The following is a 23,172-nucleotide window of genomic DNA, read 5'->3' as shown; positions in this document are numbered from 1 at the left end:
AGGGTAGTGTCAATTCTTAGCGACTTTTGGTATTCCCAGGGATTTCAGAGAAAAATCTATTTTGTAATACAATCCCTATTGAACTATCAAAGGAGGGGAGATGCTAGACTTGCCTACAAACTTGTCCAAATCACATGTTGAGATTAGGGGCATGGCTTAAGCCAAAGTCGCTGCACATCAGCTAGGATTGTATACGATGCTCACAAGCAGGCACAACCAGAAAATGCCAGTGTCAGTCAGTCACAAAGAACCTGGGATGTGGAAATGCACCGTATGAGATCACTGATGGTTCAAAAATAGAAGTTTAGGAGAGCAGGGGGGAACTACTGGAGCCCACATCCTATTAACCATACTGGACTGGAGCAGTTCTGCAAAGGGAAAACCCAGGAGTATTAACTCACACAACTACCGAGCCTGTTATATAGAACAAACAGCACATCTGTCTCATGGTTATAAAGACAAGCAGCAACAGCATAAAAAACAGCACAAAATGCACACACACAAATCTAGAATATAGCAGAAAATGGATACTGGTTTCTAAACAACATGAGGTCAAGCGACATCAGTTCAAGGGATTTGTGAAGACTAGAAATTGAAGCATGCGATGAATCATGAAAGCCTGTGTGAAACAATGTGATATTGCCCACACCAACATTTTAGTCTTGCTATCGATTATATAACTAATTTATAGGAGAAAAATGATAATTTGTTGCTGCAAATGTGCAACTGATATGCAAGGAATTAAATCCTACTTTGTGCTGTATCTTCCCACCTTCATAATGGGCCAACCTTGGCAGGCGGGTGTGGCTACTCACCTGTCAATCACCTGACATCTGTATGATATCAGGTGATTGACTCCCACCCATTTGTCAAAGTTGGCCTGCTTTGAGGGGGCAGGGGAATAAAATATCTGACCCACCGGGCCAAAAAGCTTCCCTACTTATGCTCTAATAGCTTACAATATTTTAAGAACCAGGTCTGGACCTTACGGTGGTGTTTGGTGAGCCCAGAGGCAAAGTAGGCAGAGCAACAAACAATACTGTTACCTTTGTTTGTTAGGCTACTTTGTGCACGCTCTCACACCACCCCCTCTTCCATACAGGCAAGAAAGAAGCATGGCCAGAGTTCAAGGACACATTCCATGCCAGCCAAGCACACGCATGGATGGTGGTGTGAAGCAAGGCCAGTGAGGGGTGTGACTTGGTAAAGGATGTGGACTGCAGAGAGTCATGATGATCAAATCATTCCTGGGTCTGTGGCTTCCCCCTCTGGCTTATAGTACAGCAGGCAGCCTCCTGTGGTACAGACTAAACTGATATTTTAAGCTCTTCTGAGGAGACCCTGCTGGTCTCTCTCTCAGCAGTGAATTGTCACTTGGTGACAACACAGAAGCAGGCCTTCTCGGTGGCAGCACCCACCTTCTGGAATACCCTCCCCTCTTGTGAACTGGGAGACAGAGACAGTAATGGCTTTTAAACATCTCTTAAAAACTGGTATGTTTACCCAAGCTTTCCTGGACTCTGACTCTGGTTAATTTTTAATTTTTTGTACATAGCTCGATTTTATCTGCTATGTACAGTTGTGTTTGTATCTCATTTTTGAAAAAAATGTGGTGGTGGTTTTATTTAAACCACTTAACGAGATGTTATTATATTGAGCGGTATAAAAATGTTATTTATAAATAAATGCATATGCTGGAGTTGAGCACAGCTAGGTGACAGGAACTCAGAACAGGAGCAATCCTGCTTGTGGTGAGGAAAAAGTGGGATAATTTTGTTACAGGTCCTCTGCATAAATGTGTGTTACTGCCTATAGCTACGCACATAGCGGGGCATGGTGACATAATGTGCACATGGCAGAGGGCATGATGACGTAGCACGCACACGCTCTGTGGTGTGCATGTGCGGCCAAACCGCACTTTGTGGGTGCCCAGCCCCCTTACTTTAAATGTTGTAGGAGCCAGGGCACCCAGGGACTTGGTGCCTATGATGTAAGTAGCACCTTACACACCCTTCTAGGACCTTCCTTCCACAACCTCTTCATGAGTTGGACTTCACTCATGCATTTATTCTGAACCAGGCTATAGCCTGGGGTGACTAGTTTATAGCCCACTGACTGTTACTGAATAACAACTAGAGATGTATCTGTCGGTTTCGACTTTTTTTTTCTTCATTTTTCTAGTCACTAAGTTCAGTTTGAACTGAACTTCATTTGGGAAATGATCTATAATGAAATTAAGAAAGTCCTTAAGTGGACCTTTCCTAAGAAACCTGAGGCTTTTCTCCTGGGCATGGTTGGCCAATTGGTGCCAAAGAAGGACAGGACCCTTTTTATGTACGCCACCACAGCAGCAAGAATTCTTTTGGCAAAGTATTGGAAGACGCAAGAACTACCTACTCTGGAAGAATGGCAGACAAAGGTGATTGACTTCATGGGACTGGCAGAGATGACTGGCAGAATCCGTGACCAGGGGAAAGAGACAGTGGAAGAGGATTGGAAGAAATTTAAAATATATCTTAAAAATTGTTGTAAAGTTGAGGAGTGTTAAGATGTCAAGGAGTAAGAAATAGAGAATTACAGCTGTAACTAATAAGTTAAAGAAAATTTAACGAAAGGGATTTAAATAGTTAATTGACTGGAGGAGTTGCTAAAGAAATGCAAAACAAGGATGCAGTGAATGGGAGGTATGGGGAAGTCAGGGGAAAGAAGGTGCATGAAAATAAGATTATGAAATTATACATGTTTAAATGTTTGTATGTTTTTGTTTTGTGCTCTGTTTGTTTTTATTATGTGTTTGAAAAAGAAATAAAAAATTTATTCACTAAGTTTTGTTTGCTATAATTCATGCTTGCTTTTTTGGGGGGGGTAGAAAGTCCTCATGAAATGTTGGTAGTATTTGTGTGCATTTCTTCTACTATACACTTTTGTACACAATTTTGGCAAATATGCAGGTTTTTGTAATCATCGTTTTCTAATATGGTGCATTTTTATTTTTATTTTACATATATGTGCATCGACATGCACACTTTCCCTTAATACATTTCATTTTAAAATTTGGAGAAGAGTGAATTTCAAAGATAGCCACATTTCGATTTGTTTTGGAAATTGGGCACGTTCATATTAAAATGCAAACCAAACCAAATTTCTCTCCCATCCCAAATCTTGCCCATTCATGCAGGGGCTGAGAACTGGCGTGTTGAAGGATTCTTTGGGCACTGCTGCCAGTAGCCTTATACACGCTTTTTTGTGGTATGAAAAGGCAAAAGTACATAAAGGTTTCACAAACCATATAATTAGGAAAAAATTGTATAGAATGTAGGATAAATATAAAAACTTATTGGAGACTAAAGCATCACTTCGGCTTTCACCTTTGGAAACCATAGCGGTGAAAAAGGAAAATATGATGGAAAGATGGGCAACTTATAGAAATTTGCTAAGTGAGGAGGGTAGAGAATTTAAATTAAGTGTTTAAGGATTTATCAGAGATATTAACAATATGGTTACAATATAATTTGAATGTATTTAAAAAGGATATGAAGCGGGGGTTTGGGGAACAACTATCACAATTAAAGAGAGACCTGTTAAACTGTAATGTTAAAGTGATGTCTAAAATGTATAAGATGTTATTGGAATGGGAGACAAAGGACAAACAAGTCAAATGAATGATACATTGGGCAATAGATATTGGTCATAACATAGAAATGGAAGCATGGGAACGCTTATGGACCCTGATGTTGGGAAAGATGGAGGGCACAAGGAGAAGGGGACGACAGAGGACGAGATGGTTGGATGGTGTCTTTGAAGCTACCAGCATGAGTTTGACCAAACTGTGGGAGGCAGTGGAAGACAGAAGTGCCTGGCGTGCTCTGGTTCATGGGGTCACGAAGAGTCGGACATGACTAAACGACTAAACAACAACATTCATAAGTGTACTAACCAAGCACGTACATAGATCAGCACAGGAAGACCGACCTGGAACCATTTTGATTCCTAAATTGAGCAAATGTTTTCTCTGCAAGGTCAAAGTGGGAAACCTCCCCATTGTCTCTTTCCTCACAAATCCTGTCTTAAGGGCACATTTAAGATATGAGTAGGGTGTGAGCCTGTGACCTGGCCCAGGAACTAAGTATTTATCATTACAAAAGACTGGCCAGGCTACCCAGGCAATCCAATCAAGTAACCTGCCAGACAGGAGATAAAGGACAGGAGAAAAACAACATTCAAATTTCTGTTTTAAGACTGCCTTTTCTGTGATGTAGGTATGATGTTTCTGGGGTTACACTGCTTCTGTGATGTATGTATGATGTTTCTGGGGGTGGTCTTGATTTACAGGGTGGCAATTTCAAAAGTCTTTATAAGGCCTTGTGCGCCATTTTTTCTGGGTTCCTTCTCTCCTGCTGGTAAGGGGAGCACCCTGTTGCAACGGATCAATAAAGATCAAGCTTACTAGCTGCTTTGCTTCTCAATATTCTCCGGTTGGCCTCTGTTATTCTCTCCTACCAATAGGGAACCTATGTAAGGACTCTATATGGACCCTTGGATACCCCATAAGGGAAAAGGGCAATTTTTGTTTACAACACTTTCTTCCAGACATATTTCCCATGAGGGAATGTGTCCCCTACCAGGAAAAAAAAGGCTGTCCACTTCTGATTTTGAACCATATCCTATAGCCCCATGGAGTGCATATTTAATCATATGTCACTATATCTGTAAGCCGCATTGAGCCCGTCAGGAAAAAAGGCAGGGTAAAAATATTTATTATTGTTGTTGTTATTTATTTTCTCTATTGTTGTTGTATTCTCCTGTTTCTGTGTTTATTGAAAAATCGCTTAAAATCATAACGAGAAAAGGAGAAAAGAATAAGCTTTCTGCAGAAGCATCTCTCAGCCACGTTTGACAGCTTGGGGGTGACGATGCCTGGGAGGTCACGGAGGCCAAGGCCATACTGGAACCCACGTGACATTGAGGGATCGGGGGTCATTTGGGGTCACCCGTCAACGAATCCGGGACTTTCTGTCTCAGCAGGAGGCCCCGCCCATTGCCCATGCGCTTCGTCGGGCGCGCGGCGGAAGAGCCTTTTGCTCTTGTACGTAAGCAGCGAACATGCGCAACGGCTTCTCTTCCTTCGGCACATGCGCATAACGAACTTTTGGAAGCAAGGCAGGCACAAGTCTTTGTTTCCTCTTACGCATGTGCAGTGAGCCCTAAACCATTACCGGACGCCTCCCCGCCTCCCTCGAAGGATCCGCCGGGAACCCAAGCACCCACTCTCTCTGTTTCCCGATTGACTGTGACGCGGGGGGGAGTGCGTGAGCGCGCCGCTGGTCACTCGAGAGCACCTGTACGGCAGGCACGGAACGTGCGCGGCAGGAGGGAGCGCGCCTGGCGCATGCGCAGAGCGAAACCCCGCCCTCCACCAGGGACTCATTGTGCAGCAACCGGATTGACTCCTTCTCGTCCGCGCGGGCCAGCGGGATCCGTACTTCCCTGCCCCCCCCACCCAAACCTCACAAGCAAGTGCGCTCCCGATACGAAACAGAAAACTGCGGCCGGCGGAGTGGGGTTTGAGACCGCTCGTGTCGGGGCCCTCAGCGCCAACATCACCACTTCCCCACCCCCCGCCGCCTCCTCTCTCTCTCTCTCTCTCTCTGCGCGCGCTCACTTTTCTTCCAGGCTCCTTCCTTCCCCCCCAGCCCCGCTCTTCCCACTCCGCTAGGCGGGGAGATTCGCCTCGCGGCCTTTACGCTCCGAAGCGCTGCCTCTCGATTGGCTCGAGCGCTCGGGACTTTTAACTTCTTTCCTTCGCCGCCTCGTCCTCTTCCTCCTCCTCGCCCCCCGCCCCTTCCCGTTGGATGCGCGAGACCGCGAAAGGGCTAGGCAGCCAATAAGAGCGCGCGCCTCCTGAGGGACTCGTTTCGGCCACGGCGAGGAAGGACCTCTCTCCGCCCCATTTTGTTCGCTGCGGCGCGCGCAGGGCAAGCGGGCAGGCCGGCCACACGCACAAGGCGGATTTTATTCTGCCCCTCTCCCTCGCTGCCGTTTGTGTGTGTCTCTCTTTCTCCCCCCTCCCCCTTGCCGCGACCGCAGGCCTCCCTGCCTGCCCGTTTCCCCTTCCGGGCCAGCAACAGGAGCGCGCGGCGGAGGCGGCTTAGTTCTGAGGCGGCCGTAGGCCCTCCCTCCCTCGCCTCAGCCGGTGGACCGGTTTGTGTCCCTTTTCTTCACCCGCCCCAATCTTTCCCCCCTTTCAGGCTGCGCCAAAGCGGCGCCCTGAGAAGCGCGTGCGCGCTTGCCGTGGAGGGAGGGGGTCCTTTGACTCTCGGCTTCCTCTCCGCCGCCGCCTCCTCCTCTCTCGCCCAACGGCCTCGCGCGAGCGCGTGCTCTGACAGGGGGGTTGAGCCTGCGGCGTCCGGCCCTTTTTCGCCGCCGCCAAGCGCCACCGCCATGTTGAAGCAGCCGCTCCCGCCGCCCTCTCCTCAACCTGGCTCTCCCGCCTCGGCTCCCCCGCCGCCCACCACGCCGACGCCGCCTCCCCCGGCCACCGCGGTAGCCGCTGCAGCCGCCGCCTCGCGCAAGGCCAACCCGACCCCCGCCAGCCCCAACGGCAGCCTCAGCCCCGGGGCTACGGGAGGAGCCAGAGCAGCGACGGTGGCGCCCCCCGGTAGCGGAGGGGGAGGCCCCCCGGGAGGAAGCGGCACAAGGTACGTTGACCGAGAAACGAAAACCAACTTTACATCCTGGGGGGTGGGGGGGAGAGACGGGGCGGAGGGGAGAGAAATAAGGAACTGCGCGCGCTCCCGTCCGCGCGCTCCCGCTCCCAAGGGCTGAAAGGAGGACTTGGCCCGGCGTGGGTAGCGTGTGTGGCTCCGATAAGCGACGCCTAAGTCCCGAGCCACCGATTCGACGTTGCATTGTCCAATGTACGCCCTTTGCTAAAATGATGCGGGGGCGCATCATTCCAGTTGACCTGTGTGGTTTTAAAAAAAGGATCGTAATAGTTTCTTGGGGATGACGCTCTAGGTATTTTTCCTGGTGGGGATGGACGAGGGAAGATGAGGTGTGAGGGCCTTCATACTCTTGAGTTGGAGCACTTTCTTAGGGGTTGGGAATTGATTTGGTGGGATTTAATTTATGAGTAGGTATGGGTGGGTTTTGGTTGAAGCACCGCATGCAAACCATGTGCACTCTAGAGTAAGGCCCCTGATCTCAATGCAACAGGCTCCTTATTAAGTGTGCTATGGTGGTTTGCACTTACTTTACACCCTTTTTAGTTAGGTCATTTCTTTTTTATTAGCCGTAAACCACTTCTATGGATGAGTAATGGACTTTGGCAAAAAAAAAATGGTTCCAGTATAGTAGAATAGTGAAGTAAAAAGGCTTTGTTGAGATAGTCATCAGGCTGGTTTTTTCCTTCTTTATGTTCAATCATGTTATTCAAGACAGTGTCCATATTTGCAGTAATAACAAACAGAGGAGTACCTTTGGTATGAGGAAGATGAGGACTAGAAAACCACAAACTGTTGGTCATAACATCATTTTTGAAAAACTGAACAAGTTATATGGATGTTTTCCTGCTTTTCATATTTTGGTTCTTATCTCAAGAGCAGGGCATCATACAGCACAGATTCTCTTTACCATATAGTTATCACTGTTGCTATTATTTCAACTACCATGAAATATTTGGGCTAAAAAAGTTTGGCTGCATGAGGTAGATCTGCAGGGAACCCTTTCCGCACAAGGATTGTGTCAGGCTTCTTGACTATATAGGCAGGGGAAGGATTTATGGGGCAGTATATACTTCCATCCCATTGGTGTGTAATGTTTTACTTGTCAGCTGAGAGTAATATTTCTTATAATATATACACCACCGTTTTTTCTGAAGAGATTTTGTTAGCTAATGCGAAAGTCCTTATTTCCTTCTCTTTATCAAAATATTGGTTTCTTACTAGTGTATCATAAAAGAATTTTATAATGATCCGATGCATCAAAGGTGGCCTGTTGATCTGAACACTGTTTATATTTGGTGGGGTTCACATCACTTTCCTGTGAGTTACCCTTGTGCCTGATTCATTTTCAGGGGCCAGAGCACAGGCAAAGGACCTCCGCAGTCTCCCGTAAGTACTAGGAGCTAAGCCTTCCAGGGCCATAAGACAATTGTTGTACTTTGGGATTCCTGATTTATGTGATTTGGGTAACTACTAGATGACATCTGAGCCCTAAGTAGCTGTGCCGTATTAGTTGTTGGGATGTCTGAATGAATGTTTCTCCAGGCCGAAATTTCTGTAACTAAAAAGGCATCCCAAAAACAAGATTTGAGAGTCTTCCTATATGGCCAAAAAGGGGGTGGACCTCTTCCATTAGTTATAGCTTCTTCTGCATGATACTTTTTTCTAAGAGTCTTAAACTTTCACAGATAAGAACAATTTCATGTAGTGAGAACTTGAGGTCAGTTGGCATATTTCGGGCTGGGTTTCCTGTAGTATTTTAGAGCACTATTATTTTGCATCTAGGTGCAAAGGAGGCCAAATCATAACTGGTTACTACAGATCTCTGCTGTTTTCTGAGTTTTCAAGTTCACTAGGGACACTACAGTTATGTCAGTGGGAGGCACAAAAACTGAAAAGTGACACCAAATAAACTATGTGGTTTGTGTCTGGGGCCCACAGCAGTATTTGAGCACTCCCTACCTGGCAGGAAATTTCTGATACAATTGGTCTTTTCTACTTCATGCTCTCTCACCAAAGTGGATGTGGGGCACCATTATCTTACTATTCCCCAGTTCCCGGCTTAAAGTCCTAAAACTAGCTCGAGCTTATGAAGGAAGCAGGTGATTCAATAGTTATTTAACCCTAAGGTTAGTATTGTTAAATTAACCATTTGTCATTCCTGAAGCTGCATACCTAATACTTGGCAGTGACAGAAGGCAATATAGCATTATAAACTTTCTAATAAACCTTGTCTGTCTTTCCTCTCTATCTGTCACCAGGTTTTTGAGGGTGTCTATAACAATTCCCGAATGCTGCACTTCCTCACAGCAGTTGTGGTGAGTCTCCAAGAGAGAAGCTAGGATGGTGTGGGATTTGAAGTGTCAATATGCAGGTGGATGGTTCTGCAGTAAGGGGTGATTCTTGTGGCATTTCCCCCCAGTCCCATCACTTGGTTTGGTGAGCCTTGCAGGATAAGCACCTTACTTACTGTTTGTTGCACCTTACTGTTCACATTGTGTGCTACCTATTCATTCCTTTCCCAGTGGGTTTTACTTAGGTTTGTTTCCAGGTGGTTTTGTGAATATGAGACATGGTCACTGTAAGAACAGGGCGCTAGAGAAGAGAATGAGTCTCTTAATTTCAGGGTCGTGGATTTGAGCCCCACATTGGGCAGAAGATTCCTGAATTGCAAGGGTTGGACTAGATGACCCTGGGGGGTCCCTTCCAGCACTGCAATTCTATGATCTTTTACCTGAAGCCACATGCAGGTTGTGGTGATTGCTGTTAGCCCTGATATGATCGATATTGGTGATACAGTCCAAATTATTGGTTCTAGTACCATTCCCCCTGCAAAAAAAAGAAAAGAAAAAGGAATGCTAATAGATATATTTTCTTCCTCTTCCTTTTGGTGGCATAGTTCTTGGGAAAAGTTGTTGATTGGATTGAGTTAGAGGGGCTTCAGTTTATAACTTGAAATGTCATCCACTCTTTCTTAGTGTTATTTCTGCCTTCTTTTTCTCTTGACAGGGGTCCACATGTGATGTGAAGGTGAAAAATGGAAACACATTTGAGGGGATTTTTAAAACACTGAGCTCCAAGGTGAGTGCTTGGTTTGGCTTTCCTAGAGTGTTTGAAAGTAGGTTTGAGTATTAAAAGGATTTTTCTCTGCCTTCTTTGTATTAGAACAAGTAGGGCCTCACCACCAATGGTTTCAATGCATCTGTGGTATGCACATTTCAGCAAGTTAGCATTAAAGACGAGGTCCCTGCTTTAATTTTTCTTACGTGTAACATGGTTGTTACTTCACTAGCGATAGCATGACACTTTTTTCACTTTTGGCCACATTGTTCTGCATTTGCGATACTGTGTATCATTCTGGTTGCCTCCCCTCTGAAAGGGTCTTGTAGAGTTGGGACAGGTTCAGAAGATGGTAAGGGGATGGAGCAGCTATGAGGCAAGGTTACAGAGTTAGGGAGTTTAGTTTAGAGTAAGCAGTGATGTGAGAGAAGTTTACAGAATTATGCATGGGACAGAGAAAGTGGATAGAGAAAAGTTTTTCTCCTACTCCTAACACGAGATCTCACAGGCACCCATCTAACTTGAGAGGCCTTAAAGCATGATTAGACAGATTCATGGAGGATAAGGCTATGTACTGCCTCCATTGTTGAGGCATCATGTCTCTCAATACCAGTTGCTGGGAATGGCAGGTGGACTGAGTGTTGTGCTGATGTCTAGGTTGTGGCTTTCTGAGAGGCATCTGGTTGGCCACTGGATGCTCGGTTAGATGGGCAAGTGACCTAGATCCAGCAGACTTTTCTTACGTTCTTTTATTTTGGGGGGAAAATGCAACCACTCCAAGCAAGTCAATGGATCATGAAGCTTATTTGCTTTAAGATTTTTTTTAGCAGGGTTTTGGTTTTTTAAAAACACACACACTAAATAAGAGCTGATCTAGAAAGAGAAGGGGTTTTTTTCTTTTTGCTGCTATCTTTTTTGAGTGTGCCATGTGTGGACACATTGGTGCCAGATGCTAGCTGCATTAAAATCATTGGTTTTTCTGTTGATTTTTGTGGACAGCTCTTCTGTTCCTGGGGACATTTCAAAATATAAACATGGTGTGAAACGAGATGTGCCTTTTCTCTACAGTACATTTGTTTTGGCAGCAAGTGAAGGTGTATCTCTTTCATAATCTTTTAGAGTTACAATGGATGAAGTCATTTTTAAGTCTTTTATAAGAATTGGTTTTAATTGATTATATTTTGTATTTTATGTACATCACTTGTGATTGTGCTGAAAAGTAGTATAAAAATTCATCGGTAAAAGAAATGGCATTACGTATGCAGACAATGAGAAGCACGCTCTACCCATTTTCTGCTTGTGCTGTTCCTTTCTCATTTTCCAGCTACCTCATTTCTTTTTCCCAGCTGGCTTCCTGAGCAGCCCTCTCTGGGCTGTTTGCAGTTCCCCTGTAGGAATTTTTCTGAAGTCTTTTAAAATTATTGAATTTTTAAAGTTCCCCTAAGTCTGCAGACACCTCCCGCTTGAGTGTTACTGTTTTGGCTACATAAGTATGGACACTCATCTAAAGATCAGAAATAGAATATAGGATAGAATCCTATGTGTGTCACCCCTCACAAAAAGGCCTAGCACCTTGCTTGTTTGAGAATGCAAGGATGGAGCCTGATATTAGATAGTTCTCAGTGGGCCACTTGATGTCATGAAATACGGATATTCTTCCAGTTTCAGCTAGCTCTGTGTGGGTAGGGATGTGTGATAATATATGTTAACAGGGATTGTGTTTGCAGTTCGAGCTTGCTGTGGATGCTGTGCACAGGATGGTACCTGACCAGGCAGTAGGGCCCAGGAGAGAGGATATTGTGGACACCATGGTTTTCAAACCTGCCGATGTCATGTTGGTTCACTTCCACAATGTTGACTTCAACTATGCCACCAAAGGTAATACAGCCTCAAGACAGCAGGGTTGAGGTCTGGTGTGTGACCTGGACTTGGCAGGGGGTGGGAGAGCTTGGATCTTTTCCATTATGACCTTTCCCTCTGCTCTGTGTGTGTCCTAGATAAGTTCACAGATTCTGCCATCGCCATGAATTCCAAGGTGAATGGGGAGCATAAAGAGAAGGTGCTACAGCGCTGGGAAGGAGGAGACAGCAACAGTGATGATTATGACTTGGATTCTGACATGGCAAGTGTTCTGATCTGGGTGAAGCAGCAAAAGACGAATGCTTGGGGCTGGTGCTGTGGGTCTGATGCCTTGCTAAGCTGTTCTTTTGACAAAGGTACCTCGCTGTTTAAATTATTGCTTTGTCTTTCATTTTAGTCTAATGGCTGGGACCCAAATGAGATGTTCAAGTTCAACGAAGAAAATTATGGTATAAAAACCACCTATGATAGCAGCCTCTCCTCTTATACGTGAGTTAACACTTTTCAGTCATTTCTGTACTGAGTGGTACAAGGGAGGAAGGATTTGAAGCAATATATCAGGGTTGTCAGTGTATTCTCCAGATGCTGGATTACAGCTTCCAGCATTCCTAACTATTAGTCATGCTGCCTGAGGCTGATAGGAGCCAGAGTCAAGCAACATCTACAGGGTGCACAAAGGCTACCCCTGCAGGACATGATGTAGACGGTATGGCTATTTAGGATAAATCATTCTGGAGGCCCTAGACTAAAGAGTGGAGCTCCAGTGCAGTGGGGGGTCGTGGGTTAGTCAGTTGTCTATTTAACCCCCAAGAGCGAGCAATTATTGTCAGCCCCTGCAAGTCATTGACCAACTGGTGAAAAGTAACAGGCAAAAGAGCAGTGGACTGAGTGCTGACCTTTTTGAAACCTGAAACAGACCTGTGTTTGTCTTTCTCATTCACACTCACACCCCTACACCTTACTCATCAATAGTTATTGGTGGCTTTCTAGAGATACCAAGAAACCTGAGCATCAGTCAAAAGCAATGATGGATTAATGAGGTTGGGTTTTTTGTTTTATTTTGCTAGGCAGGGTTAAACTCTCAGGAGATGATCTCAAGCTTAAATGTGGCAAATGTTGTTAACCCACCCTGGAGTGATGGAGCGGGCTGGAATTTACTGTATTTATTGCTTAGAAGCTGTAGAACGTTTGGTCTTGTGAGGGTAGAGTACCATGATACAAATGAAGCCAGGGCTTGTATGTAAGGTTTAATTACTTTGGGATATCTGCACCTGCATTTGCATGGGCATGTAGCTTGAATACCAAGCATACCAGATGTCCAGGGTTCTCCTGCCCTAAAATCTACTGTACAGATGTTCCAGGCTCTCCTGATGCTCACATCTCCCCCACCCAAAAAAAACCCCCCAGTTTGTGGTTGGCTTTTATTTTTCCATCAATCCACAGTCTGCTAGTGTGTTCTAAAAATGTAACGTGTTGCTTGGAACTTTGCCGCCCTGACCTCTAAAATTCTTAAATGTTTAAAGTTTGCAAAGTTAATCTTTCTTGCTTATGCTGCTACGTTTTCATTTTTAGCTCTCAATTCCTTCATAGGCCAGACAAAGGACTTGAACTGCTGGTATATACTTCTCCAAAGTGGAGCTTGGGAAAAGTGTTGGGTGGTTCTGTTCCTTTGAGGGCAACAGGCTTGTGTCTATGTGTGATTGGTAGAGCGTGTTTGTTTTGTCTCCTTGCTTATTCTTCTTCACTGTACCATCTGTGCATGGTAGTGTCCCTCTTGAAAAGGATAACTCAGAGGAATTCCGGCAGCGAGAAGCAAGGGCTGCCCAGCTGGCTCGGGAGATTGAATCGAGCCCGCAGTATCGACTGCGCATTGCTATGGAAAATGATGATGGACGCACAGAAGAGGAGAAGCACAGCTCTGTGCAAAGACAAGTGTCGGGAAGGGACAGCCCCAGTCTGGCATCCAGGTGAGAAGTGTGAGAATTATAGGCTGGATTTGACCCAGCAGCAAAATCCCTTAATTGACATAAGGCAAGTTGGGTTTCCACTGCATCACTTGGGAGGAAAGAACAATGTTGACATCCACTTTTAAAGGTTGGTACCTGAGAACTTGCTCATCTCATAAACATGGGGGCAGCCAGCCTTCTTGTCCATTTTCCCTTCTTGTTTTCACTCCAAGCAAGGTACCAGGAATTATGCTACCACAATATTTTCTTTCCTTGTAGAGAGGGCAAGTACATACCCCTTCCCCAGCGTGTCAGAGAAGGCTCAAGAGGAGGTGTACGCTGCAGCAGTTCTCGGGGTGGGAGGCCAGGTATGGGGTCTTTACCACCCCGTGGAAGTGCACACCACTCAGAAGGCAACACTGGCTCCATTCCAGAGCAGCGAGGCATCAATGGAGGTGAGGCTTACTTTCCCAAGCATAGAATGTGGAAATTTGAATAGATTCTAGAGGACTTAAATGTCTGATGAATTAGTTGATTAAGCTTCCACAGGTGGCTGTGGAATTTCCTCCCCTCCTATGTTGGTTTTCGGGGCGGGGGGAGGGAATTATATTCAGTGTTCTTTTAATTTTTGGGCATGACTTTCCCTTTGAGACACCCATGATGGTGTTAGGTTGCGATAAATACTGGAATTTCTCCCACTTTCCAGCAGTAGAAAACTGAAGATAGCAAAGGACCACTTGGTGTGTCTGCGTGGCCTCTTCATCTGCTTCTGTGGTTCCCTTCTTTTAGGTCCATCCAGAATGTCTCCAAAGTCTCAGCGACCCATCCGAGGAGCTAAGAGCATGTCTTCCCCTTCCAGTCGACCCATGGAAGTCTCACCTGCAACTTCTTCAGGTAGAGCGGGCAGTGGAATTAAAGTGGAATTTCCCCATGACCCTCAGTAAACACCTGTGCTGGGTGTGATGTTGCTTGCATCTAATAACTTTGCTTTTCTTACACAGTGGGTCGCCTCTATGCTCCACGTTCTCCTAAGTCCGCCTCAACTGTGCCAGTCTCTTCCCAGGATCCCCCAGTGGGATCAACAGTTCCTGCTGCTCCTGCATCGCCCTCTGAATTGAGGCCTACTATGGAGTCTAGTGCTTCCCCAACCCCGCCTTCACCCAAGGTTCCAGTATCTGCCCCTGTAGCTGCTGTTGAGGGTAAGGAATCACACTAGAGGTGAAGCTAGTCTGGTCCATTCCTAGCACAGAATGGACCTAGGCATCTTTTCTCCTAATGAATTAGATAGTTTATCAAATCTCTCGAGAATTTGATCAACTGAAGGAGCTTAAGACAAAAGATGAAGCCTTAAGAAAATGAGCAGGAGTAGATGCTGAAGATTCTTACATAGAAGACACTTCTCACTTTAAGGCTCACTTCTGGATTCTCTGTTCCATTCCTAGTTAAAGAGGTGCCTAACTCTGCCACCAAAGAACCCAGCAGGACCTTGGAGGTTATGGGCCCCTCAGATCTGGTCAAACAGGCAAGCAAAGGTTTGTGTCTTCTGAACTTTTTGAGTTCTCTGCTCACTTCTCTTTTGAAACCTTGGGTTCTGTTGAGTGGATTCTGCAGGTGATTTATATTTTCTACTTTTAATATTAAAAAACTACAAATATTAGTAAGAAAATATCTGGCATTCATGCAACAGTTCCTGAACAGTGGCTAATTCCACAAATACTTTTCAAGGTTTTGGGATTGGAGTTCTAAATCCTTTGTTACGTAATTGCTTTGACACTTACCCTGCTTTAGGTCTCCAAAATGAGCAGAAGAGAAATCAGCTAGAGGAGCTACGGAAATTTGGGGCCCAGTTTAAGGTGAGAATGTTCTCCTTTTCTCCCATCAAATGTACTTTGTGGGGCAGAGCATTCATGTGTTTCTGGCACCGTTGCTTACTCCATGTCTACTTTCTCCAAGCTGCAGCCCAGCCCCTCCCCAGAGGCCACACTGGATTTCCGGACCAAGGAACCTCTTGAAGGAAAGGTGAAGGACAAGCCCCCGGAGGCCTTGGTTGGAGCAGGGGGCACATGTGAGGTACCTGATGAATCCCCCAAGCCCAACTTAGAGCTGTCTGAAAGCAGCAACAAGGAGGAAAAGGGGCCCTGTGAAGGCATGGAGCGCCAGACCCAGACTGCTAGTCCTCTAGGCAAAGGTGACGCAGATGACAAGGAGGATGGTCCTGTCTCAGAGTGAGTTAGTGCTGGTAACCACAGCAGATGCGTTTTTGCTCTACGTTTCTTGTGGACTTTTGTAATTTCTGTTGTACTTTTCTCCAGGCAGGTGAAGAAGTCTACCCTGAACCCAAATGCAAAGGAGTTCAACCCTTCAAAGACTCTCCTGTCTGTGGTGTGTAATCTGGGGAACTAGCTCTGTGATTAGTGTGCTTGCATGGGAGGGGGGAGGGTGTGTATCCGTGTGCTGCAGTAGAAATGGTCATACTGTGTCAGCTTAGGTCAATATCCTATAGGCTCCAGCAGCTACCAGGAGATGATTGTCAGTAGATGGGTAAGGCTTTTTTACTCCCAGTTGTTTAACAATAGCAGCAGCAGCAGCAGCAAAATGGTCCCTCCATTATAGCTCTGAAATGAAAGAGAACTTGGAGCTCCATTGACTTCTGGACCACAAAACCAATTTCCAAGTTCAGAATTCCAAGTGTATGGCTTCCGCACTAGGCTCTGGTTAGAGGATATTAGATGAGTTCTTTACCTCCTCAAAAGTGACTTGTTTCTGAAGTCTTCACACCCTTGCTCTACATTCTGTTAGTTTCTCTGTGTTCATAGGTGCTTATTTAATCTCTGATTACTTCCTCCTATCTGTACAGAACAAGTCAACGAGCACACCCACATCGCCAGGACCACGCACCCACTCTACACCCTCCATCCCAGTGATTACAGGGCAAAGTGGCATGTACAGCCCACAATACATCTCTTACATCCCACAGATCCATATGGGCCCAGCTGTGCAGGTGAGAAGGGGGTGGAATGATGTGTGGATGGTCCTGCCTTTGGATAGAAGGGTGAGCTGCATAATCATTGGTTCCTTTTGAAATTATTGCGGAGGCTAGTGTTAGAATTAATTGGCGTGTCCCGTGTCTTTTGCAGGCACCCCAGATGTACCCTTACCCTGTTTCTAACTCTGTGCCTGGACAGCAGAGCAAATATAGAGGAGCTAAAGGTAAGAGGGTTAAAGATTAAGGAGCCGTGGTGAATGTTGGCTGGAATGTATACCTGCTGTGCAGCTTTGGTGGGGTGTGCAGATTTGAACTGGCTTCCCTACATGAATTTTCTTTCTGCACAGGCTCTCTGCCCCCGCAGCGTTCAGACCAGCATCAGCCCACCTCAGCACCTCCCATTATGCAGGCAGCGGCAGCCGCAGGGCCCCCTCTGATGGCTGCCACTCCGTATTCCTCATATATCTCCTACAACCCCCAGCAGTTCACAGGACAGCCAACTATGATGCAGCCCATGGCACACTACCCCTCGCAGGTGGGTATAATGTGTACTTCAGTAGAGAAGCTAACTGTGCTGACCTTTGTGCCCCACACTATCTAATTCATGTTCTTCTCTCCAGCCTGTATTTGCCCCCATGCTGCAGAGCAACCCACGTATGATGACTTCTGGCAACCATCCCCAGGCCATTGTTTCATCGTCTACTCCCCAGTATCCCCAGGCAGAGCAACCTACGCCCCAGGCTCTTTATGGTGAGTTTGTGCAGAGCCTGACGACATGTCTGTTCTGAGCTTCTCTTCCTCCCTCCCCCCTTGCATTGTTGACCACTGCTTGCTGCTTCTCTCCCCAGCCACAGTGCACCAGTCGTATCCCCACCATGCCACACAGCTGCATCCGCATCAGCCTCAACCAGCTACCACACCCACGGGCAACCAACAGCAAGCGCAACATGCCGCCCCCAGCCCTGTGCAGGTACTAGTGTGGGAGGCACTTGGTGCTTGTTTGCTCTTGCGACTTGCACAGTTTGATCTTGTGTTAGAGATTAGTGCTGGGGTGACCCTTCAAGTTCCAGTCCGGAAATTCTAGGCTAGCTCAGAAAGGAGTAGTCCTACATTAGGAGTGAAGTTGTCACCATTTCTTGTCTCAGCTGAAGTCTTAGAGCTGCTGTGTGTGTGGAGTCCCAGGAATAGACTATCGCATCTTTACTTGCTAATTTATACCTTTGAGGGGCCCAAGTCTTCTAGCACAGTGTGGTTTCTGTAAAAGCACCCGCATGTTTTAGGGACAGTATTCAGCAGCTTGAGGATGAACAGCATGGCGGGGACCCATAACTGTCTTGAGACTTTGCCAAACAGCCTTGGCTATCTTTCTTTCTAACACCCCTCCATTTAATCAGAATTAGTAAGCTTTAGGGGAGGGGGAATTAGTAAAATTGATTTTTACCAGAGAGTCTGCTTTAATGTTTGGAATATTGACTTATCTGGTCTTGCCTTAAGCGGCGAATCAGTTAAGAAAAGAATTAGCAAATGTAGAATCTTTTATCACATGCTCAAGGTTTTATTGTGGGAAGAGAAAATAGAATAGCAAGGGCAAATAGAATAGCAAGGGAAAGCAGAAAGCAACCCAGCACCCACTGTTCCACACATATTCTTAGGCACTCCCTAAGGCACTCCCTATCTCCACAGAATGCATAACATGGCAGTAGCAAAGAGGGGAGAAGAAAATATTTTGAAGGTAGGTGTGATGCATTACCCCTGGTACTTGAACTGTGGCTTTTGTATTCTCTTGCCATAGCACCAGGCTGGACAGCCACCTCATTTGGCCAGTGCCCAGCAGCAGCAGAACCTGTACCACACAGCCACACTGACAGCTACGCCACCCTCTATAACGCCCGGGCCCAGTGCTCAGTCTCCACAGAGCAGTTTCCCCCAGCAAGCAGTCTACGCCATCCATGCCCACCAGCAGCTGCAGCACAGCTACGCCAACATGGCCCACGTCACCCAGGTGAGTGTGCTTGCCCCGGGAAGGGTGAGTCTAGCCTTGGTTGTGTCAGGGACTCCCAAACTTCCATCAGCCTGAGGCTAGACCACTCCAAGAAATAAGCTTGCTCTCTGAACACCACTGTGCAACTTACACAAGGGACATAAAAGCGCCACCTTATCTTTGAAACCTATTGACCACTACACATCTCTACATGCTTCTAGCTTCCATCCAGAATGCAGCACACAATCTAGTGTGGCTATGTCATGTGAAACTACCACACTTGTTCCTACTCATCTGATGCAGAATCACAACTTAAGGATTTATATCAAACATAAAACGGCCACCTGTGCCTCTATTTTAGAAAAAGCACTGATGAACACTCTATAATACCTAAGAGTGTATGGAGTGTTAACGGGGAGAGGTGGTGCCTCTGGTGGGGAGCATGTTGTACACCTTCTGGAGTAGTTTGTCCAACTTTGGTCGCCATCCTCCACTCAGTTCTCACCTGTGGCTCCTAGAAGCTGTCAGCATGCAACAGTGGCTATATTGTGGGAACAGCTTCTTTGGTTGAGGGTAGCCGATGAGCCTCAAACTCTTGCTGAGTTAGGGACTTCCCCTTCATGAAAAGACAGGCTCTGGCATATTTAGTGGATGAGACCAATAGTGGGTCCGATGGTCAAGAAGGCAGTTTCTGCATGTGCTGTAGAGAGAAGTGAGGCACAGGTATGGCCCACCCCCCTGGGAAGGTAGCCACCTAGGAGAAGGAAAATTCTGGTCCTAAAGCACTGCTGCCTTGTGGGATATTATTGTAAGAAGAAAAGGCTCAGGAGTAAACTCTAGGCCTACACAAATCCGCAGTGGAGTCCCAAAGACAGTTGGATGGCTCCCAGAAACACACTCCATTGTCTCTTGAGACAGGGATGCCAATAGTACTTCAGCTATATCAGTTAAAATGAGTTGCCAAATAGATATGATCTTGCACTTTATGGATTTGGGCTTCTCTGCTAATTTTGTTGGTAAAGTGTGAAGTTATCCACTGCTTATTAAGGTACTGGGGTGTGGATTGAAATCACTTCTGCTTTCTCCACAGGCTCATGTCCAGACTGGAATTGCAGCTGCCCCACCACCTCATCCTGGAGCTCCACAGGTCATGCTGCTGCACCCGTCGCAGACCCACGGTGGGCCTCCACAGGGAGGTGTGCCCCAGAGTGGTGTGCCCACCCTCTCAGCCTCCACACCCTCCCACTACACTTATATAGGGCACCACCAAGGTAAGTCAAACTAGGAAGCTGAGGAAAGGAGGGAGGGAACTGAATAGAACAGGCTGTCATCTATACTGACTTCCTGGGTATGAAAGAACTTAGGGACATATGATTTCTAGGGTTTTATAGGTTGTGTCATTTTCGATACGGGTGGGGTTGAGGGTTGGTAGTTCTGGACTTTGTATCTTTGTGATCCTCACTTCCTCTTTCTTTTCTTTCCAGTTCAATCTCATCCCTCCCAGCAGCTTCCATTCCACCCCCCTGGGAACTGATGTCCACGCTTCTCCCTGTGACCTGAGACCCTAGCCAGCCTTGGCTCTGTTGCTGGCCCCAAGCCTGGGCCAGCCCTCATGCCCATGGCAGAGGCCCCTGGAGGGGCGCAGTCTGGCCCAGTCCAGCCCCCCCTCGCCAAGCACCTTCCTTTCCGTTGGTTTAGTGAAGCCCACATGGGGCGCTGTCAGCCAGCGGGACGGAGAACGGCCCCTTCCCCTTGCCTGGAGAAGGGCAGGGTTTCTTTTCTGTTATTTATGACTCCATTCGGGCTCTTAGAGCAAATGCCACTTTCCCACATTAACTTGACAAGGACATGACCAGATGGACAAACCTTGACTTTTTATTAAGTAAAAATATTTAAAAAGTAAAAAAAAAACCAATAAAATTTTAAACTAACTAATGTTGGGCTTTGGGGTTGACTGTGTGGGGAGGGCCAATTTCTAACAAGTAACCCTTGTTCATGGTTCTACAGAATTGGGGTGGTTGCAGACCAGAGTTTTAACTTCTCTAGCAAGGAGGAGCGATTGAGACTCCTTCATCCAGTTCAGAGGCTCCAGTGCTCTGCTCATTCCCTGCTGCTGAAATGACTAATCAGCAGTGACAAGTAATTGGGGTGGCAGTGTAATGCAGAGCCTAAAGCAGTGGTTCTTAGTGGAAGGACCACTAATGTAAAAGACTATACATCATGGTCTAGCAGTGTTTTTTATCTGAATAATAAAATTTTAATTACTGCTTTTATTGAAATTAGCACATAAAGTCTGAAAGAACGGGAGGCTGGACAGTAGTGTTGTGGGCCCTTAGCAGAAAATGTTATACGAGATTGGGTTGCTACTCCCCCCCCCCCCCGGCTTGGTGGGTGACTTTTTTTGAGAAGAGTTGCAGAAATGAAGTATGTGTGGCTATTTTTTAAACAAGCTACGGAGACCATAAGCAGCTAAATGCCAGGCTTTATACTTCAGCCATTCAGTGCCTGGGACTGTTAAATTTCATGAGCTGGGCCATGGTCTTTCTTGAGCTGCTCCAGGACTTTGCCTTGGAGTGGACTCTTACTATTATCTGGGAGTCTGCTTAAATGTCAAGAGTCTGATTTGAGCTGTGTCATGATCGATGAGAAATGAGAGCCTGGGCTGCTTGTTTAATGAGTGTCAAAGTCTGGTGGGAGCAAGGCATGCAGATGGGTTGTCTCCCCAGGTTCAGGCAGGCTGTAATACAGCTTACATACCAGCAGTATGTTCTGCTCTAGTTCCTCCTCTTTCCTCACCCAGGTGAGAGCAGCTGTACCTTGCCCATGGATTGTTGACACATGGAAGCTCTAGGTGGTAGCCATAACTGGAATGTGAGAGCCTGTAGATTTAGAGCAGTTAGGGGTGCCCATACAGATAATGGACACTAATTTTCATCTGCTCTGGCCAGCACAAGGAATGGTGGGAATTGCAATCCAGCAGCATTGGGATAATCACAGGCACACAACCCCCAGCCTGTGGTCTAGGCCAGAATGCTCTACCCAGGGCGAAAATACCAACCTCAGCATTAAGATATACACTGATTTGGACAAATGAAATAAAAATCTAGCGATTTCTTCTCTGACCATTTTATCTCTACCAACCATGTTTGTGAAACAAAAGGGGGCATGGCTGGGGCTGATGGTAGTTGGGGGTCCCAACAACTTCTACAAGTTACCACCTTGCTTACCTCTCTATAAATCTAGTGGTGTCCAATTAATGGTTTATGCTGTTGGCAAAACACTACATATAAACGTGAAAGCAAAGAGAGTCAATGCATCTTGAAATCTTTGAAGGCTGCTGTAGAAGAAATGGGGTGGAAAAGAGTTTGATAGTGCAGCAGTTCACTATCCCACCCTGCTGCTTTCAGTGAGCTCTATCTAGAAAGACAAATCGCAGTATGCATGTACTGTTCTTAAGGTTGTTACTCCAAATAGTTACTCTCCTGCTATCCATTTTTTTAAGAGCAGCACTTGAGTACTGATGGTGGCTTTCCATCTTCATGAGATACTTGACAAAAAAAAAAAAAGGTTTTTTTCAAGTTAGAAGCACTGCTGGATTTCTATTTCCCTTTGGGGGCTGAAGATTTCTCTAGTAAGGAAATGCATGTTTGTGAAGGAGAGAATGGCATGTGTTCCACCTGATCTTGCTATCACTGCAGGAAATCAAAGGGTATGTGATGGTAATAATTTTCATATCACAAGGATGATTTAGTCCTCTTCAATATTCAAAATTCGCCGTTTACCTTCCCGCTATAAAGTGGTACCTATTTATCTACTTGCACTTAAGGGTGCTTTCGAACTGCTAGGTGGGCAGGAGCTGGGACCGAACGATGGGAGCTCACCCCGCCATGGGGATTCGAACCGCCGACCATGCGATCGGCAAGTCCTAGGCGCTGAGGTTTTACCCACAGCGCCACCCGCGTCCCTTTTCGCCAGAGCAGCTTCCGTCACGCTGGCCACGTGAACCCGGAAGTGTCTGCGGACAGCGCTGGCTTCCAGCCTCTAGAATGAGATGAGCGCACAACCCTAGAGTCTGTCAAGACTGGCCTGTATGGGCAGGGGTACCTTTACCTTTTAATATTCAAAAAGGGCTGGTAGGGGGAGAGGAAGTACATTTCATATGTGGTGGAATGTATCTACTTTTTACTAATATTACTAAATTTGAAAATGTATTTGAGCTAGGTAGTGTTGTATAATCTGTATAGAAGCCCTTAAGCCACCCCTGCCTGGTAATGCTGTCCACACTTGCTGGAGTGCAATATGAACAGAGCCACTTCTGCTTTAGGGTCCATGTGTTATTTAAAGGAGTTCACACAAATAAGGCCTCCTATGCCTGACTATTCAGGCTTTGAGGGCACAAGAAACAGGAAGCCTGTCTGTGGATTCAAGCTGTGCAGTCACCTGTGGGTAGCTCAATAGGCATTTCTGGGCTCCAAATTCTTAACTGAGATCAACTAACAAGTACCAGTGCCCCTGCAAACTGATACCTGTACCCATTAACTACATACTGTGGTGCCCCGCAAGACGAACGCCTCGCAAGACGAAAAACCCGCTAGATGAAAGGGTTTTCCGTTTTGG

The 23,172-nt window shown here is 46.3% G+C and overlaps 1 protein-coding gene across 3 annotated transcripts; it reads left to right on the top strand.

The window, feature by feature from the left end:
• The first annotated feature begins 6,009 nt into the window (after positions 1 to 6,009).
• ATXN2L (ataxin 2 like) lies at positions 6,010 to 21,675 on the top strand. 3 transcript variants are annotated; one of them, XM_081886182.1, is made up of 23 exons: positions 6,010 to 6,698; positions 8,075 to 8,111; positions 8,984 to 9,040; positions 9,732 to 9,803; positions 11,510 to 11,660; positions 11,780 to 11,904; positions 12,040 to 12,131; positions 13,409 to 13,609; positions 13,868 to 14,043; positions 14,378 to 14,482; positions 14,590 to 14,787; positions 15,031 to 15,120; positions 15,377 to 15,441; positions 15,548 to 15,813; positions 15,901 to 15,970; positions 16,446 to 16,640; positions 16,726 to 16,798; positions 16,922 to 17,109; positions 17,195 to 17,324; positions 17,423 to 17,544; positions 18,367 to 18,576; positions 19,646 to 19,826; positions 20,040 to 21,675. In XM_081886182.1, the coding sequence occupies exons 1-23, from the start codon at positions 6,442 to 6,444 to the stop codon at positions 20,087 to 20,089; spliced, it is 3,111 nt and encodes a 1,036-aa protein (XP_081742308.1). In that variant the 5' UTR covers positions 6,010 to 6,441; the 3' UTR covers positions 20,090 to 21,675. The 3 variants fall into 3 exon arrangements, with proteins under 3 accessions (XP_081742308.1, XP_081742307.1, XP_081742309.1); XM_081886181.1 differs by having other exon boundaries at positions 6,011 to 6,698; positions 15,542 to 15,813; XM_081886183.1 differs by having other exon boundaries at positions 6,012 to 6,698; positions 15,542 to 15,813; positions 16,446 to 16,589.
• Positions 21,676 to 23,172: the final 1,497 nt, after the last annotated feature.

The sequence above is a fragment of the Podarcis melisellensis genome (assembly GCF_964234715.1).
Source record: "Podarcis melisellensis genome assembly, chromosome: 13".
Lineage (NCBI taxonomy): Eukaryota > Metazoa > Chordata > Lepidosauria > Squamata > Lacertidae > Podarcis > Podarcis melisellensis.
This window is presented reverse-complemented; position numbering and strand designations above follow the sequence as displayed.

What these genes read in the sequence shown, in the direction of transcription:
- ATXN2L (XM_081886181.1), top strand. Translation starts at nt 6,442, where the DNA reads ATGTTGAAGCAGCCGCTCCCGCCGCCCTCTCCTCAACCTGGCTCTCCC. An exon ending in CCGGGAGGAAGCGGCACAAG is followed by an intron (nt 6,699 to 8,074) that starts GTACGTTGACCG and finishes ATTCATTTTCAG; the next exon opens with GGGCCAGAGCACAGGCAAAG. An exon ending in CAAAGACTCTCCTGTCTGTG is followed by an intron (nt 15,971 to 16,445) that starts GTGTGTAATCTG and finishes CTATCTGTACAG; the next exon opens with AACAAGTCAACGAGCACACC.